This window comes from Cavia porcellus, unplaced genomic scaffold, assembly GCF_034190915.1.
Source record: "Cavia porcellus strain 051 isolate PalLab524CR breed Dunkin Hartley unplaced genomic scaffold, mCavPor4.1 scaffold_14, whole genome shotgun sequence".
Classification (NCBI taxonomy): domain Eukaryota; kingdom Metazoa; phylum Chordata; class Mammalia; order Rodentia; family Caviidae; genus Cavia; species Cavia porcellus.
In genome coordinates, this window is record NW_026947497.1 from 76,827,461 (window position 1) to 76,845,450 (window position 17,990).

Consider the following 17,990-nt stretch of genomic DNA (forward strand, 5'->3'; position numbering starts at 1 on the left):
AGCACCAGGAGAAGGGGGGCGGGGGCCCCGTGGTGCAAGAGCGGGGCGAGGCGCGCACCGGGGTGCAGGAACGGGGGGAGGGGAGCCCGCGCCGGGTACTGCGGCCGCCGGAGCCCGCGGAGGGTCCCGAGAGTCCCGGCGAGCCTGGGGAGGGGACGTGGGGTCGCTGCACACATCTGGGGCACGAGGCGGTGGTCTTTGGGGAGCCCCGGGCGCGGCGCCCCGAAGTCGTGGGCAGGGCCCGGTTGGTGGGGCCTTGGGGGCTTGACGGAGAGGGGCGTCCAGGAGTGCAGGAAGCAAACTGGTTGCCGGGGGTGCAGGAGGGACAGGTGGTTCACGCCGTACAGGAGACGTTGTTGGACGGCAAGGGCTCCCAGCAGGGAGCGGAGCCTCCAGAGGGCCCCAGGACTCGAAGACGCAGGCGGAGGAGGAGGTGGTAGCCAGGATTCTCCCACCCGCACCTCTGGGAGCTCAGCATGTAGGTCCGCGGGGCGTGGGCAGCTGCGAACTTGAACGGTGCTGTAAGCTGCAGCCAAAGGACAGGCAGTGGCTTGCGGGGATCTTCTGTTACCTCGGCCTGGGCTTCACCGAAAGCAGCTGAAAGCAGCAGGTAAGGACGCCTATTCTGATCCTTGCTGGAGGTGATGGTGTGTTTGGCGGTGCAGAACAGCAGGACTCCTCCTCCAGTCCTGTACCCCTGGCCCTGAGATGTGATCACCCATCTTCCAGTCTAGACTGGACATGCATTGACGTGGGTGACTGCCAGGTCGGGGCACAGGGAAGGGAGGGTAGCTCAGGGCTGAAGTTGCAGGCACACAGCCACTTGTTTCCCTGCCATTCTGCTGGTGAAACGGGCTGCCCTAGAGTGGTGCAGTCAATGCAGCTCCCTCTGGTCCTGCAGAGAAGGAGGAGGATGGGAGGGCTTACCATGTGGGTCACATGGGCCCAGTGGGAGTGTGATAGCCAATGACTTGGGCACGAGCTTGATTTGCCCTGCCACTCGGTCTCACCACAGTTGATTGGTACTGAGGGCCTAGAGCGAGGGATGGATGGTGGGCAAGAGAGTGGGAACAATTGGTGAGTCCTAGCTCTGAGTGGGACCCTGAGTGCCAGCTTGAAAGAGCTGTCAGAGGCACACTGTTCTGCTGGTCTGTGAACATACAGAGTGTACCAAGTGGGTAGCTGAGATACGAGAGTTTCAGTACCCACCAGGGCCTGCTTCAGCTCATTGGCTGGGGCACAGGGCTAGGTTTGGCTTCCGGGTGCCCTTGTCTGGCTTCCTCTTGCTGTTCTCTTTCCCAGAGCTGTCGGGGTTCTTGCTTCACTGCCCCTCTGGTGTGGAAGGATGCACAGTCCCTGTCAACTTCGAAGTCTTGGCTGGGACCCATCCCTGGCCTTGTGCATGGTTGACTCTGAGATCCGCAGACCCTGTCCTGTGCCCCGTTGCTGGGAGATTACACTGTCTGAGGGAGTGGCCATCCTGTGGTGGCTGAGAGTTCAGAGGAGCCGGTTTGCCTGCTCCTGGCAAAGCCAAACTTGTCTGTCAGCTTCATCCCGTGCCTGTCACCTACCTCCCAAACACTCTTGCACCGGAAGTGCAGATTGGTGTCCTCATGCCTGGCTGGTTCTGGAATGACCGGGGTGATTCTGGTGCTTTGACTTCAGGGCAGAAAATTGTCAGTTCTCATCGCATTCCTGCAAGCAGACATCTCCCTCTGCTGATTTGAGAATGTGTCTTGGACTTGAGGTAGATGCAGAGGAGAGAGGCATTGGCATCGTTGGGTAGGTCTGTTGTGATCTGATAGCACTCACTATAATGCCCTGGGCTTCGGTTTGCTGTCTGCAGCTGCCTAGGCTTTCCCTGCAGCCAGGTCCTGAGTGTCGGGAGCCCAGGCCAGCAGATGTTGGGGAGGTGGCCTCAGTGCTCCAGGACCTCAGTGACCTTGATTACCTAAGCCCAAGATTATCCTTCCTCTGTGCTTATCCTAGAAGACCAAGTGGTTTTGTTTTTTTTACTAAGCTTTGCTGATGTGTGATGACATAGTAAGCTGCACATACTTAAAAGCTACAGCGTAATAGGTTTTAAAACACACGTACCTGCGAGCGAGTGAACCTATTCCACGTTCCCAAGCAGCAGTTTTCTTCTGTCCCTTCAGCATCAGCATCCTCCCACTCTGTTTTGCTGTGCCCCTTCCCTCTAACAGATGGGTTTGCTTTCTCTCTCTCAGACCATGTTTGCAGTCCCCAGCCATTTGTAAATGGGAACCACATAATGCTTGGTTTCTTTCAGTGAGCCTAATTATTTTTAATTCACCAGTGTTGTTGCATATCTCAGTATTCCTTCCCTTGTATCGCTGAGTGGTCTGTTGCCACACCCACTTTATCCATTTACCTGGCAATGAGTTGGTTCTAGTTTTTGGCATCACAGTAAGGCTGTGTTAGCCTCTGTATGGATGTATACTTTCATTTTTCTCAGGTAAGTCCCTAGGCCTGGCTGGTCCTGTGGTAGGTGAACATTCAGCTTTTTAGGAACCCCAGACCCATCATGTCACCACATTAATATATATCATTTTTAGGGTTTTGTTCTGTTTTGTTTTGTTTTATTGGTACTGGGAATTGAATGCAGGCCCTCACACTTGCTAGGCAGGTGCTATGTTGCTGAGCTACCTCCCCAAACCTCATTTTTTATGTTTTAATGAGCCAGTAAAGTAAACTTTAAAAAAAAAGAAAGTAATTAATCTAAAAAAATAGCTAGACAGTCTTATGTGCCCACAGCCCATGTAACGCAAGGCAGAGGCAGGAGGTTGTCTTGGACCCAGAAGCTTGAAGCCTGCCTCAGCAACAGAGCAAGAACCCAGGCCAAGAAAAAGAAAGCTGGGTATAACGGTAGCATATGGAATCACTTGGAGACTGAGGCAAGAGGATTGCCGCAAGTTCAACACCAGCTTGGGCCACAGTTAGTTCATGGCCAGTTTGGACTATATATCAAGACCTTGTCTCAAAAAAGCAAAAAACCCCTATCAGACAGTTTTCTAAAGTGGCTCAACAATTTCATATACTTGCACTTGTATGGTTAGTCTCTAAGTTTAGACGGCAAGGTGTGTCTGGTGATATCTGACTGTGGTTTTAGTTTGTGTTGCCTCAGTGACTAATGCAGACCATTTTCTCCGACACCTGTTTGCCATGTGTGTGGCTCTGGTGCTGGCTCTGTTCAGAGTGCTTGCCCATTTTTAACTGGGTTTATTTTTTTCATATTGAATTTTGAAAAATTCTTTCTGTATTCTAGATAAGTCCTTTATTAGATACGTGATTTTGCAAACCTTTTCTTCTCATCTGGTGGCTTCATTGGTATCTTTTTAAAGAGAACTTAAACTTTTACTTTGTCTCGCTATGTAGCTTTATTGGCTGGCTTTGGATTCACTATGTAGCTCAGGCTGACCTTGAACATGGGGTGATCGTTGTGCCTCAGCCTCCTGTAACAGCGTGCAGGGTTTCTCCAGTTTTGTCAGACAGGTCCTTAAATACTAAGCTATTTTGATGTTGATGTCAATAGTATTGTTTTTTACAGCATTGTTTTTCTATCTTTAACAACTGTTTTTGGTTAATTTCTTTTCAGTGGTAGGGGTTGAACCTAGGGCCTCCTGCATAAGTAGGCGCGCACTTTCACTGAGCTACATCCCCAGCCCTAAAACTATTCTAATAGTGAAAAAATGCACATAAAATATACCGTTTCAGCCTGCATGGATTTTAAAGTTCAGTGGTATCAATACATTTGTAATACTGAATCTTATGCTCTGTCATCCCTAGAACTCTGCTGACGTCCCACTCACTTCACCCCTCACCCCTGTACTGAGCTACATCCTCAGACTTTTTAATTGTTTTATTGACAGTATTTTGAAACAAGGTCCTTCTAAGTTGCCATCACTGAGTCTTGGTGTTGGGGTCTTCCTGCCTCAGTCTTCTAAGTAGCTGAGGTTATAGACATTGCCACTACATTTAGCTCAGTGTTCGTTTATAAAATCTCACCCATATTTTTACTGTAGAAGCTGATTTGACTGTTTCAGAAACACCTCTGTCATTGTGAAGGTATGGACTATAGTTCTAGTAACTGTTCCAGTCCAACCCAGGGCCTGGCAATCGAGGAGGCCCTGTGCTTGTGACTACGCTGCCAGCCCACAGCTGCCCCTTTTAGCATCCTGTCCCGTCTTGCTTGGGGTTCATCACTCTACTTCCTCCTTTATGAGTCACCGTCTGTGGTTTTTTTTTTTTTTTTTTTTAAGCTAAACTTGGTAATTTGTGATTAGATGCCAGATAACATGAATTTTTACCTTGTTGATTGCTGGATAGTTTTGAATCCCTGTAAATATTCTTGAACTTTGTTCTGGAATACATTTAAGTGGCTTGGAGGCAGATCTGTCAGGTGGGACCCGAGCTGTGCTCAGTTGGGCTAATAGTTCACCATGGGGGGAGGGAGACACTCTATGTGCCCTGCCTGTGAGCAGCCAGGCTTTCCGTGATCCGTGGGGTTCTTCTCCCTGGCCTGGGGGCTCCCATGTTCTGGGACATGTTCTGAGATGGCCTGCATCTCTTAACTTTAGCCCTATCTGCTCAGCGTGGCGAGCTTCCTGGGCTCGGCTGTACTCTCTACCCTGGGCCGTAGCCTGGACCACTGTGTTATTTTCTGGTGTCTGGTGGTGGTGTGGAAACAGTTTTATATCTCTTGTCCATTTTTGTTTGGGTTTCGCTCAGGAGGATAAATGTAATCCCTGTTAGATTTCCTTGACCAGTGAGATGCCACCTCAGCATGGTTTCCATCTTTCATCTGCCCTCTCCAGATGTGTCCGTTTTTTGTTGTTTTTTTTTTTTTTGTCTTTTTCCTTTTTATCGGTACGGGGGATCAAATTCACGACTGCCTGCTTCCAACGCAGGCACTTATGCCGCTGAGCTAAATCCCCAGTCCCTGATGGGTCCGTTTTTAACCTTCACTCTGCTGCCTGTGCTTACTTTACCATAAGTAGTAAACCACGGTGACTTTTCCTGTCTTATGTAACTTTTTATTTTCCCTGAAATTGCTTTCTTTCCATTTATTTGTTTGCTTTTGGAGACAAGTCTCACAATGTAGTACAGGCTGGCCTTAAACTTGCTATATAGCCCAGGCTGGTCTCTAATTCTCCTGCCTCGGCCTCCTGAGTGCTGGGATTACAGGCATAATGTAATTGTTATGCCTTGCCCTTTTTTTTTGACCTTTTGGGATCAAATTCAGGGCCTGGTGTGCACTGGGCCAGCACTGGGCCACGGAACTATTTACCTCCAGCCCAGCTTGCTGTTAGTATACGCTCTTCAGTGGCTATCTGCTTTTCAAGGTGGCCATTCTGGTGGCTGGTCTGTGTCTTACTGAAGATGCTGCCGTTAGCCTACAGCAGCATGGACCACTGTTGCCAAGCCACCTCCTCAGGCATCCTGGACCTTCCTTCTCTCATTTCTGCCTCTCCAGGACTGCACTGTGGCTCGGGAACACCCATCCTCTGTGGTTTCCTGTTTTGGGGGGTATCAGGAATCGAACTCAGGACCTTGCACTTGCAGGCAGGAGTTTGTGCTGCTGAGCTACATGCCTGGCCCTCTGGAGTTTCCTCAGAGGAGTTTGTTTGGGTGGGAGGTTTTGGGGCCACTCCAGCCTGACACTTAATCCCTCAGTTGATGACCAGATAGACACAGAAATTGTTTTCCCTCACTACCTCACGGATCATACTGTATTGCTTCTTACGTCCTGGAGTTCAGGCTGCAGTCCAAAAACATCCACAGACTTTGTGTGGCATCCATAAGCTGCTCCGATTCAGATTCTTTTTTACTGAAGTGCAGCTCATTAAAAAAATCCTCCAAAGAAGGCTTGACTTGCTAATGTTTAGAGGTCTGCATTTATTTATTTATTTATTGTTTATTTAAGACAGGATCTCTCAATGTATTCCAGGCTGGTCTTGAAATCACTATGTAGTCCAGAATAACCTCAAACTGGTAGTGATCTTCCTGCTTCAGCCTCCTTTCCACATGGTAAGATTATAGGTGTGTGCTACCATGCCTGTTTAGAAGAAGCCTTTTTTTGGTCATTTTGAGATAGGGTCTTGATGGTCTCGAACTTGCAGTAATCCTCCTGCCTTAGCCTCCTGAGTGCTGGGATTACAGGTGCGCACCCCATAGAAGTCTACATTTTAAAGAAAAGGAAAAAAGAAAAAGATGAAGCTAAGTGAAAACATAATAAAGAAAAAAATCCTCAGAACCATTTTCTTGGGATATTGGAATACATGATTTCTCTAATGAGCCTTAGCAATGAGGATTGTCACCTTTGTAGAAAGTAGATGCATATAAGCGCCTGCCTTGCAAGCAGGCAGTCGTGAGTTCGATCCCCGGTACTGATAAAAAGGAAAAAGACAAAAAAGAAAGTAGATGCATAAACTGTTGTCCAGGGTCATAATTTGAAGATGATATTAAAACAGTGGTTCATGTCCGCAGTGGAGATAACGTATGAATGGAGCACTGCCCCCGGGACCCATGACTGGCACAGAGAAAGGCTTTCTCCAGAGCAGTGGGCCTCTCTGAGTGGGCTCAAGGTATGGTACCTGGTATCTCAGGGACCCAGCTGATGAAGTGCTCAGGCTGGGGCTCAAGCATGACCATTTCCAGGTTCTTAGAGACTTTAGAGCTTGACAAGGCAAAGACCATGCAGTGCAGCACTTAATGAAGACCCTCGCTCTGCCGGTTGTGTATTCGGATCCATGGCCACGGCAGCACTGGGGAGCTTGTTAGAAGCAGGCTGGATCTGTGAGGTCAAGATCTGCACTGTCATTGGTACATGCATTAAAGTTGGCAACCAGATGAGTGGTGCATGCCTGAGATCCCAGTGCTATGGGAGGCTAAGGCAGGAGAATTGAAGTTTGAGTCTCGCCTGGGCAACTTGGTGACTTGGCAAGATTGCCTTCAAAAACAAGAAAGCGAGAAAGACAGAGAGAGACAGAGATGAGGACGAGGCTCAGTGCAAAAGCCTTGAGTTCAGATTCCAGTAAGGGGGGGGGTCTGACTATTTATCTCTGAAGCAAATTCTTCCCTAGGCCAGGCTGTTCCAGGAGTTGGGGTGGGTGTGTGAGGTTTTTATTTGCTGTCTTGTTTGTAATTCTTCATTCCTGGTCTCACTTGGTGGATACAAGGTTTTGTCACCCTGAGGACCTTCGCTGACAGTTCTGGAGCATGACCTGGTAGGCCCGTGTGTGGGAGCCTCCAGGGTGGCATGGTTGTATCATTCTTGGCTTGGCCGGGGTCTCCGTAGAAAATGCTGCTGTCTCCTGCTGGGGGTGGGGGCTGTGTGCCCTGGGAACAGGTCAGGAGGGGAGCTGGGCTCTTGCTGTCCCTGTGTGAGCAGCTCTTGCTGGGACCAGGCCACTGCACAGAGGCCTTGAACTAATCTGTGGAGGGCTGTCTCCCCACCCCAGCAAGATGGTGGAGGGGCAGCTGCCTAGTTGCTGAGTCCAGCAGGGGAACAGAGATCTTACTCTTCCTCAGCTGCTTGTAACTACTGCATTTCGGGGTTTCCCTCTTGGCATCCCCTTTCTTGAAGAGGCATTGGGGCTGCCTGTTTGAGGTCTTTGGAGGGTTTGTGGGGTCAGTGGTCCCTCTTCACCTTGGACCTTGTGACCACGTGTGTTGTCCTTGTCACTCGCCCATCTGCTTTTCAGTTTCTAGAGTTTCCTTGTGGCTGCTTCCTCTGTCTTCTACCATTCTCCCCAGCCGTAGGGAATTATGCCTTTAAAACAAAAACCTCTTTTTAAAAAATTGTCATTTGTGGGCTGGGGATATAGCTCGAGGCATAAGTACCTGCCTGGCAAGCATAAGGTCCTGAGTTTGATTTCCAGTACCAAAACAAAGAAATAAAAATGGTCATTTTGGACTGAATTTCAGGCAGAAGTGAAGTTATCTGCATGCCTGCAGACCTCTGTCTTTTCCTGGAACTCCCCCACTGCACCCCTTTTTGAGACAGGGTTTCTATGTGCAGTTCAGGTTGACCTTGAGCTCACTATGTAGCCCCAGGCTGGTCTCAAGCCTACGGTGATCCTTCTGCTTCAGCCTCCTGAGTGCTGGGATTAGAGGTGTGCCCTATCATGCCCGGCTTCTGTCTCCCCTTTACACTGCCTCATAGAACCCCGCATTCCCTCAGTGTCCGTACAGGGAGCAGTGTGTGTTGGACGCTGTGTTGGTGGATGTAAGACTTCTACTCTGCCCTCCGTAGGTCTGCATCTTTGGCCAAGCAGTTTCATGTGTGTGGACCAGATGCTGGCTTTGCCTTTTACTCTCTGGGTGACCCTGCTCATTTAGCATCTCGGTTTCTCATCTGAAATTGAGGGAGAATGCAGGGTAAGGAGTGTTTTTAATCCATCAATGCAGATGAAGCTTTCACTAAAGAGCTGGTACACAGAGATTCATCCTGAGGATACAGACTGAGACTTACGTTCCTTCAGAGTCCCCTGGAGCTGCTTCACAGGGTGGCCACCTAGTAGGTGCCTGGTGAGTAACAGAAGGGGGAGGAGCCAGAGGTTTTGCCTGTCCTCCCTTGCGCAGTTGTACCTTCTAGGAGTCCCAGGTGGGTGTGGCCACATTGGCTACTTCCTGTTTTTTTGTGCCACCAAATGAAGGGAGGCCCCTGCCCAGGCCTCTTGACCTTGGCAACACCCTGGGCCTTTGCTGGGCCCAGGTCCTCGGCTTCCGTTCCATACAGCAGCGGCAGCCCCTCCCCTTCGTGGTTTCCTATGGTCACTAGTCAAATGGGCGGGGGATGTAGTGAGGCACAGGTCAAGTCCTGACGTTGCTCTCACTGCAGGTCTCCTGGTCTTCCAGGCTGCAGGCTTCACTTGTGCCCAGCCCCTGGAGTTTGGGACAGATGTGTCTGGCGTGGTGAGCTGTGCTCCTGTGGAGTGACTGTCCCACAGCGCACAGCCTGGCATCTTCATGCTGCTCCTCCCCACCCCACTCTAGGCCCAACAACGGGCCCCTTCAGCTCTGGACTTGGCCAAGGCGGGGGTGGTGAAGCCTGCACCAGCAGTGGGCAGGGTGACTGCCGAGTAGTCTCTGCCAGCCCTGGCTGCTGGGAGCCACATGGCATCCTTTCTCCCAGCCATCATCCTCCCTCCTCAGAGTCGCCGCTAGGGCCTGGTATCTGATGGCTCCTGGGCAGGACAAGAGAGGCAGAGCTGTGCAGCTGGGTAGTGGGAGGCCTGGGCAGTGGGAGGCATGCATGGGCACAAGCCTAGGCAGCTCCAGGAATCTGTCCTCTGTCCCGTCCGGCTGATGTCCATGTGTGTGGGAGGGTGTCCAGGAGCACGTTAGTACTCCGAGCTCCGGTCTCTGGGTGGGGGGTTGGCAGGCTGCCTTCAGCTGATGGCATGGAAACAGCTTGGTGCAGATGGGGAGTTTGGCACGGTGTCCCTGTGTGGGGCGGTGGGCTCCTTGTCTTAGTGGTTACACCATCTCTGTAGGCGTTAGAGATAGTGATATTGGAGCCCCTGGCGTATGGGGGATGGGTTCTCCTCCTCTTCCATACCAGGTCCCCCCTGCAGTGTGAAGAGGATGCAACCTCTGTAGGTAGATGTCAGATGTCATGGGTTCAAGATGCTCTCTGCCTGAGGGGTGGAGCTGACCTTGGGTCTGAGTGGTCTTCAGGGCCTGGGCCAGGAGAGACTGTTTGCTGAGACCCAACAGTGGTCCTCCCTAGGAAGGCGCAGGCTCCTCTGGACTAGAGGTAAGGGCGTGGGCACCCAGCTTGTTCCTGGTGTCTGCCGGGTGTTCAGGTGGCAGCAGCACACAGGACAAGCGGCCGGCCACCTTGCTGCATGGTCTGTCACTAAGGCTGATGTCCTTGTCATCCAACAACCAGGTCCCTTGCCAAGCTAGGTTGCATGAACATGTGCAAACCACAGTAGAATGCACAGGACTTCCTCAGTAAAATCATGTCCCAGTGCAGAGTGTTCCAGGAATACTGACCATTTACAGGTTCGAGCTCTTATGTTTAAGTTCTTGTGGTGGTTTCCCACGTACTGCCCTTGTTTATAAGAATTTCTTTCTTTTCTTTCTTTCTTTCTTTCTTTCTTTCTTTCTTTCTTTCTTTCTTTCTTTCTTGTGTGTGCCTTTGTCTTTTTTAGATAGGGTCTTGCTATGCAGTTCAGGCTGGCCTCTAACTTGCAGTGATCCTCCTGCCTCAGCCTCCTGAGTGCTAGGATCACAGGTGTGCATGTAAGAATTTTTTTAAAAAAGCAGTTTGAGGACCTGGTGCCATACAAGCAATCATTTTGGGACAGGAAATGGGAATATACTGAAAAGATAGCATTTGATTCAGGTTTTGAAGGGTGTATAGGGGTTCATCTTATAGATAAAGAGAAATGCTACAAAGAGTAGCCCAGGGACATTTAAATGAAGAGCAGGTGTGTCAAGGAAAGGGCAGGCTCTTGCCAAGGCTGTGGAGACAAGCAAGGCATGCACCCTGCCAGGCCTGTGCGCTCGTGGGGTTACTCCTAAACACAGGAGCAGAGCAAAAACCTCAGTTCTGCATTCAGGTGACACTAACAGCAGGCACCAGGTCCCGAGTGCTGCGCTGTGTGCTCCTCATTCTCTCACTGACTTAAACATTTTCCTGGTGCGTGTTTGCAGTACCCAATGATCACTGACGCCTGGGGAGGAGCAAGTGAACACATTGTCATTCTTTTACCTTCCTTCTCTCCCCAGGAGGGAGATTCTTTTTATCCCACTTTCCAGATGGGGAGATTGAGGCTTAGAGGTGAAGTGATTCACTCAGATATTGCCCTCCAGCCCAGTTCTCTCTGATCCTGGCTGGCAACAGGACCCATTGATCTGTCCTTGGGAGGGTGCAGAGTGCCGAACTGGAGGGGAGTGTGGGTGCGGCGGTGTGAGTGGGGTGTTCTGGCCTGGCGGTCTTGATGGAATAGAGGAGCAGGAGGCGGGCCGCAGGGGTGGTGACGTGGGTGGGGGATGGGGCACCTATGACAGGTCCCTTGAAGTTTGTGTGAGCCTCCTGGTGGTGCTGCCCTGCAAGTGTCTGGAGCCACCGTGTGGGGGAGAGGAGGTAACAGGGCTGTGAGGAGGAGGAAGGGTGAGGTCACCGTGTCAGGAAACACTACACAGTCCAGGAGGGCAGGGAAGCTGTCCCCAGGACGTGGGCTGCCAGGTCTCTGGGAAGGAGGGGTGTGTGTGCGTCTGAGTCACCCTTCTCTTCCTGTGCCCTGGCCGGCCACCTCCTCAGATCAGGCTGACCTGAAGGTGTGGGGTTGCCAGGTCCACTTCCCTCAGAAATGTGGTCCAAGAGGAACCAGCCTGGCCTTGGTACAGATGCTTGGGCCCTGGGCTTGGAGGTGGGTTGAGGCTGCCGACTGGGTGGTGAGGCACCAAAGGCAGGGTTGTAGTGGCTCCCAGTGTGCCGTCCTGACTGAGCCGGAGAAGAGGGAGGCCGAGGTGGGAGGGAGCTAGCTTAGTAGGGTCGGCTTCTCTTCCCAACAGCACGCCAGGGTATTTTGTGACCTTCCTGTTGGCGGAAATTGTAAGTCTGTTCTGCTTCTTTATGTGGACCCATGGACTCCTCACTTGTTAATCCTGATGGAGAGGCTGGGGTCGGGAGTGTACGTGGGAGGCCACTGTCCCCAGCTGCTTCCAGCTCCCCTTAGCTGGGTGGTGTAAAGGGATAGACAGCAAGTGTATTGGGCAGATTCCAGTCCAGGTCTCTCTGATCCTGGGTGGCGGTTGTGGCGTCCCAGGGGCCGTTGGAGTCCTGTGGATGGCACAGCTGGATGGTGTTGAGAAAGGGGATTTCCAAGAGGAGGAAGCAGGAGAAAGCAAGAGGAGGAATGGTCCAGGGCAGGACGGGGTGGGCTGATGTTCTCAGCCTTGGCTTCCTGACAGCTGCTGGTCAGGGTCGCAAGACTCCCGCTGCTTACCAGCATCTAGGTCGACATGTCCTGGGCATCCCCTGACTCCTCCCCACGTGGCTCTCCGGGCAGGCCTGGCAGCAGAGGGCAGAGGAAGGAATGCAGAGGCCAAGGGGAGGGGCTGGGAGAGAATGGCCGGGCCCTGGGTGGGTGCTGGGGTCTTCGCTTAACCTTGTGGCTAATGGGTGTCTTCAGCATCTCTACCCTCGTCTTGCCCCAGGGAGGTGGAGGGGCCTGAGCTCAGCCCTACATCCACCAAGGAGTCTGTGGCTGCTTGTCCTGCCATCCACTTGAGATGTGCCCAGCACCTTGGGTTCCGATTGGAGGAGGGGCGGAGCCTCCGCAGCAGTACTTCCTGCCGTCCTCGCCCCAGGGCTGGGCAGGCACTGCTGTGTGGGCAAGCGCGGGAGTGGGCATGTGCGGGAGTCACAGGTCTGAAGTCACCAAGGCCAGCCCCCGTGTCCTGGCTTACACTCCCATGCGTACAGACACACTGTCCCAGGGAGGTCGAGACCAGGAGGTGAGGGGCGGGTCGGGGCGGGGCTGCGGGCAGAGCTGGGCAGGAGGAGCCAGGGGCCTGCAGGTGGAGCCTGGCTCCGTCCTTGGTCCTTGGCTGGGGTGGGTGGAGACAGAGCAGACTTCTCGGTCTGCTCCAGCTGTGGGTGTGGGCAGTGAGGGCGGGATCTCTCCACGGGAGGTGGCTCCCCAAGGCGCTTTGGGTCAGGTTATAATCAGCTGCCTGTTTTAGAGAGTCTCCACTATTTGGAGGGTGCACCAGAGGCTGTGGAGGTGGGGCGGGCCTGGAGCCTCCCCCTCAGGATGCTGCACGAGCCACCCCCTTCCCACGCAGAACAGTGACGCGGCAGAACTACTGGAGGGGCGGGTGGCGTTACTGTGCCTCCCTGGCAGATCCAGGACTCCGTTCCAGGGGAGAGCTGCTTACCCTCGCCTGGTGGGGGGCGAAGAGGGCTGACAGGTAGGGGACAGCCGATACCAGGAAGCCAGGCTCCATCATCTGCTTTCCCTAGCAGCTGCCAGGAGTACAAGGTGCTCCTGGTCCCAGGGCAGATCTTGGGTGCCTTTGTATACGTTCTGGTGGTGGCGAAATAAGGGTGCCGGCATCGGCCCCAGCATGCATGGCCCACTGGGATTTAAGCTGCCCTTTGGGCCTTGGGCAGCACCCCCGAGGATCCTGGAAAGCACTGCTCAGACCTGGGCTCAGTCTTACAGGGGAACTGAGTAGTGGATATTCCCTGGACACTCCCGTTTGCTGGCCTGCTGAGTCTGTATCAAGCTAGATAGCTGTGTTCTTTGGAAAACAAGTGTTTAGGCTACCTCCCTTCCCCTTGGATGTCATGCAGTTCTTTTTCTGGACGGCAGAGGGCGGTAACTGACAGGAGAAAGGGCTTTGCCTGCAGAAAGGTCAGCCTGTTTTCCAGGGCTGGGAGGAGGGGTTCAGGAACTGACTTGGTGCCTTGGTACAAGTTGCTTTTCTTCACAGCTTCCCACGGTTGGAGCTTTGGGCAAGCTGCTAGGGCTCATGCTCGTTAGACATCCAAAGGGTCAGCCAGGCATGAAGTTCTGGTGGACTTGGGATGCTGATGGTTCTGGTGTGCCTAGACTTTATTTATTTATGTATTTTGTCTATTTGTTTATTTATTGTACTGGGGACTGAACTCACGATCTTGCGCTTGCCAGGCAGGTACTTAGGCAGCTGAGCTAAACCACTGGCCTGTGCCGAGGCTTTTAAATCTGGCCATCATGATGTAAAAACCCATTTTGCAGTAGGTGGAATAACTGTGCTTGAGTTGCCCCTAATCCTGGGTCCCTAGGTCTGCTTGGGGCCAATGCCTGATGGAAGGCTGGTCATAGGGTGTGGTCTGCAACCTAGGAGAATTCAGCACCTGGCATCCCTGTGTCCTGTGGGACTGTCTTGTCCTTCAGCGCTGACCTCTGCCTCAGACTGAGGGGAGGCTACACCTGGCTCCTTCCATGAGCTCCGTGTCCTGTGTGAGAGAGTGCTGGGGGAGGACTGACCTCTGGGTCTCCCCCTCCCCAGGTCAGAGAAGGAACCAGCTGCCCCTCAGACACTCTCAAGGAGGCCAGTACTGGAATGAGATGCCAATTCCCCAAAACTTCACTCCACCTGCCTATCCTGCAGGCCAGCTGGGAGTCCCTGAGCTGGTGGCCCAGCTGGGTAGGGACAAGAGGACAGTGTTCAAGAAACAGGGACTTCTTAGGCAGGGCTGGGGGTTGAGCCCGGAAGGACTTCCTGCAGCTGTCAGGTGTGTCGGGGGCCCGAAGTGAGGGGGTCTAGGAGCAGCTGGTGCCCTCTGAGGAGGGGCAGGGGACCATTTGTCAACTCTCAGGGTGTAGGGGCCTGTGACACTTCACAGGGTATCTCCAGTCCCTTCAGCTGAGGCTGTTGTCTGTATTGGGGTGCTCTGCTAGACATAACCTGCAGCCTGGGGTCCTACAGCTTTGGGGGAGTATGCTCCAGAGGTCTCGAGGCATGTGGCTTTGGAAGAGTTTGGGTCTGGGCCAGCTGGCCTGCGGCAGTGGTACCCTGATGTGTGCAGCAGACAAGGCAGCCCCAGGGGAGGGGGTGGAGACCTCACCCCACCCACCCGAGCTCTCAGCTGGGCTGCTCCACACTGGCAGGCTGCCGGCCTCTTATTTCCGTCAGGCACCAGGGAAACAGGGCCACATTAGGGTTTGAGCCAGGAGATGCCCAGCCAAAGTTTAGACTTTGTAGTAGTGGTGGGGAATCTTCAAAGATCTATTTGCGGTATCCAAGAAAGACTGGGGTCCAGCTCCCCACTCCAGGTTGTGTTCTCACCGCATAGCCCATGACAAGCCCCTGGAGGCCTGCAGCTCTTCTTCTCTGTGCTCTGGGAATCACGGGGCCCCCTGGGGGTGCCTGCAACTGCAAGGCTGCAGTGGAGTCAGAGACAGGGGGCCTTGTATGTGGGGAGGCGTGGAGGGGCGGGGGACTGGGAGGAAGAGTTCCCTCCCCCCAACCCCTGCTGTCCTCTTGGCAGGAATTCAGAAAGGTCCTTTTTCAGCCAGTGTCAGAGCCGCTCAGCTGGGGAGGGAGGGTGGAGGAGGAGGAAGGCGGTACAGTCGGGTGGGGGAGCCAGGGAGTCCGGCTGGAGCTGTGACCACTGCCCAGAGGAGACAGGACAGGACAGAGGACCTGGGCTGCCCAGTCAGACCTGCAGCAGTGCGAAGAGGCCAGTCCCCCTGGCATTTGGGGGACTCCTGGGACAGACTTTGGCCAGCCTCCCTCTGGAATCCACATAAAGCTCAGAAGTGGAGGCCCTTGCCCGGCCACTTTCTGGGCTGTGGCCCAGTGACCTCTCAGGGCGATCAGCTCTGCGGAGATGCCGGCAGCCCGTCGCTTCCCCAGCCTGGAGCTGTCCTTCCCTCTCCTGGCCAGGCTGCGGAGGCAGCTATACACAGTGAGTGGGGCTGGCACTGGTCACCGTGGGGCAAAAGGACCACTGGGGTGGCTGAGGGACACCTCCCATGGTGGTGGGGATTGACCAGCTACAGGGCAGAGTGGCCTTTCTGTTCCGGCTGGCCCTTGGTTCTCATTGGTTTGTGTTAGCAAGTGTGTGCACTTCAATGTGTTGGACTCAGGTGTGCAGACGCTGTGTACGACCCCAGGAGGCTGCAGCGAGTTTATGTAGCAGGGGAGTTTGGAGAGGGGAACCGTGTCCCATCTTTACCCCTGTACAGCAGCCCTGTTCTGGGTGGGGAAGTGGGGAAGGGCCTTTGGAAGCCCCCACTCCTGGCCTCCCGGGCATGGCCCTGAGCTGCTTGCAGCCACCAAGAGCAGGATACCATTGAGAGCTTGGGCCTGGCACAAGAGGGAGGCAGGAGCTATCCTGCACTCTGCTTGCCCTGGTGGGGATTAGAGGCCCCTGTCTTAGCTAAACCCCATAGCCAGCAGGGTTCCCTTCCCACAGGACAGGGCAGTGGAAGTGGAAGTGCTGGCTGGGTCCATCTGCCCAGCGACAGCCGTGGTGGTGCACCTCTGAGCGTTACTCTGGGAAGCACAGGGCGCTGTGCGCTTTAGCTCTGCGCTGCTGCTGCTGCTGCTGCTGCTTGTTTGTAAACAGATGGTTTTGTTGAGAATAAATGAGAGTGCTGGCTGTTTCGAACTGGTATATAGTAATGAGTATAGCTTTGAAATATAAGCTGTTTTTATTGTTACCCTTAAATAAAATTAAGATCGCCTGTAACTGTGTGTAGGGTCAATCAGCGTCACGCTACTGTGGTACGTGGGAGAAGGGCAAGGAAATCAGCGTGCAGCACAGCATGCATCTGCGCACCTGTGCCTCAGGCGCTGGCAGGAGCGGCGCGACCCCAGGTCTCAGGCAGGACCGTACGGGGCCGTGTGTGCAAGGCCGATGCAGAGCGGTGTCTGGTGCTTTTCTTAAGGGTGGACTTGGGCTGAGTTTGCGGTAACCCGAAGCCCAGTTTTCCCTCTGTTTACCAAGTGCCATTCCAGGGAAAGTCAGTGCACATTAAACCACGTAAGTAAGAAAGTACTTACTTACTTGTAAATCAGAGCTTCACTCCGGTGTGGATAATGTACACAGGTTTTCCCCTGAGTGAATTGTATCGCATGGGATTTCGGGTAGTGTTTGAGACTGTCCCAGGCCTCACAGGATAATTCATATATTAGCCCCAACCCCTCACTAAGAATGCTGAGTCCTCCTGCTGCCAACCATGATGACCACCAGAAATGTCCCCTAGAGGGGTGCAAGACTCTCCCAGAGAACCATCCAAGTGAAAGGTTACAGCCTAAAGCTTGGGATCCCCAGCTGGCCCAGCTTCCTGGCCCAGTCACCTTGGTGGAAGAGCCAGGGTTTAAACGGGGTGCTTCTCGTGGCCCTTTATCACTTTGTGTGCTGCCCTTTCTGTGCTGCTGGGAAGTGCCAGGCTTTGGGGACGGTGTTTGCAGGACCCCAGGAGCTGTGGCAGGAGGCTTCTGCTGGGCCTGGGTTGCCAGTGCCCACTTCTCCCGGTGCATTCAGTTATGATGAGAATCAGGCTGAGGCCCCCTTGCCGTGGGGAGCTCTGTCCCCCAGGTGGGTGGCTGCTCCTCCCTCTGCATCTTGCTGGCAGTGGAGCAGGGATTGGCCTGGCCAATCCTCAGCTCTGAGCTGGGACAAGGGTGTGTTGGTGGCTGGTGGGTCAGGCTGCTTAGGTTGGAAGGTGCCACTGGTGTCTTTCTCTGGACCAAAGGGAGGGTAGGACAGAGATTGCTCTCTGGTACCCACTGGCTAAAGATTGCAACCAATAGATGGGTTGATATTGTTTGTGGAGAAGGGCTCAAACTTGAACTAGTTAATGCCATTTGAAGTTAGGAGAAAGATGTGAAGTTAACTGAAAGCAAGACACAATGTTTGGCAAGGGTAATGTGAATATTTATGTAGGGGATAAGCAACATCTCAAAGGGCACATAAAAGACTTTATTGGAACCGGGCATCATGATGCACACCTGTAATCCCAGCACTTGGGAGGCTGAGGCTGTGACTGAAGTCAGCCTGGGCTGCGTAGTGAATTCAAAGCTAGCCTGAACTGTACAGCGAGATCCTGTCTCAAAAAAACCTGAAAAAATAATTATTGGAGTCAGGAGTAGAAGTGTACACCTGTAATCTCAGAACTAAGGGAGGCTAACTCCACCTAGGAAAGTTTAAGGCTGGCCTGAACTCTAAGGTAATATTTTGTCTAGAAAACCAGAAAACAACAACAATAACAATAACAGCAGCAGCAGAAAGCCCCAGTATGGGCAGTGGCTGTGTAGCAGAGTAAGGAATCAGACTCTTTGTACCTTTTAAATATTTTACTATATGCTGCTTTTATTTTTTTATGTATATATATTTGGGGGTTTCACTGTGCAGTTCAGGGTGGCCTTGTGTTCACTATGGAGTAGCCCAAGCTGCTTTCGAACTCTCAGCAATCTTCCTGCCTCAGCCTCCTGAGTGCTGGGATTATAGGTGT

General features: G+C 53.1%; 1 protein-coding gene across 11 annotated transcripts in view; it reads left to right on the top strand.

Annotated features, from left to right (window-relative positions):
* The first annotated feature begins 238 nt into the window (after positions 1-238).
* Tnk2 (tyrosine kinase non receptor 2) overlaps positions 239-17,990 on the top strand; it is a 34,606-nt gene continuing 16,854 nt past the window's right edge. For 2 of the 11 annotated variants that reach the window (XM_005006901.4, XM_005006903.4), the window contains exon 1: positions 240-610. Coding sequence is in view for 6 of the 11 variants with exons in the window: in XM_063224346.1 (XP_063080416.1) it covers positions 15,359-15,436 (78 nt within the window). In the remaining 5 variants the exon portion in view is untranslated. Of the gene's footprint in view, positions 611-8,430; positions 8,551-12,644; positions 12,952-15,095; positions 15,437-17,990 lie in introns of those variants that run through there. The other 9 variants (XM_063224346.1, XM_063224347.1, XM_013160125.3 and 6 more) reach the window with 7 other exon arrangements.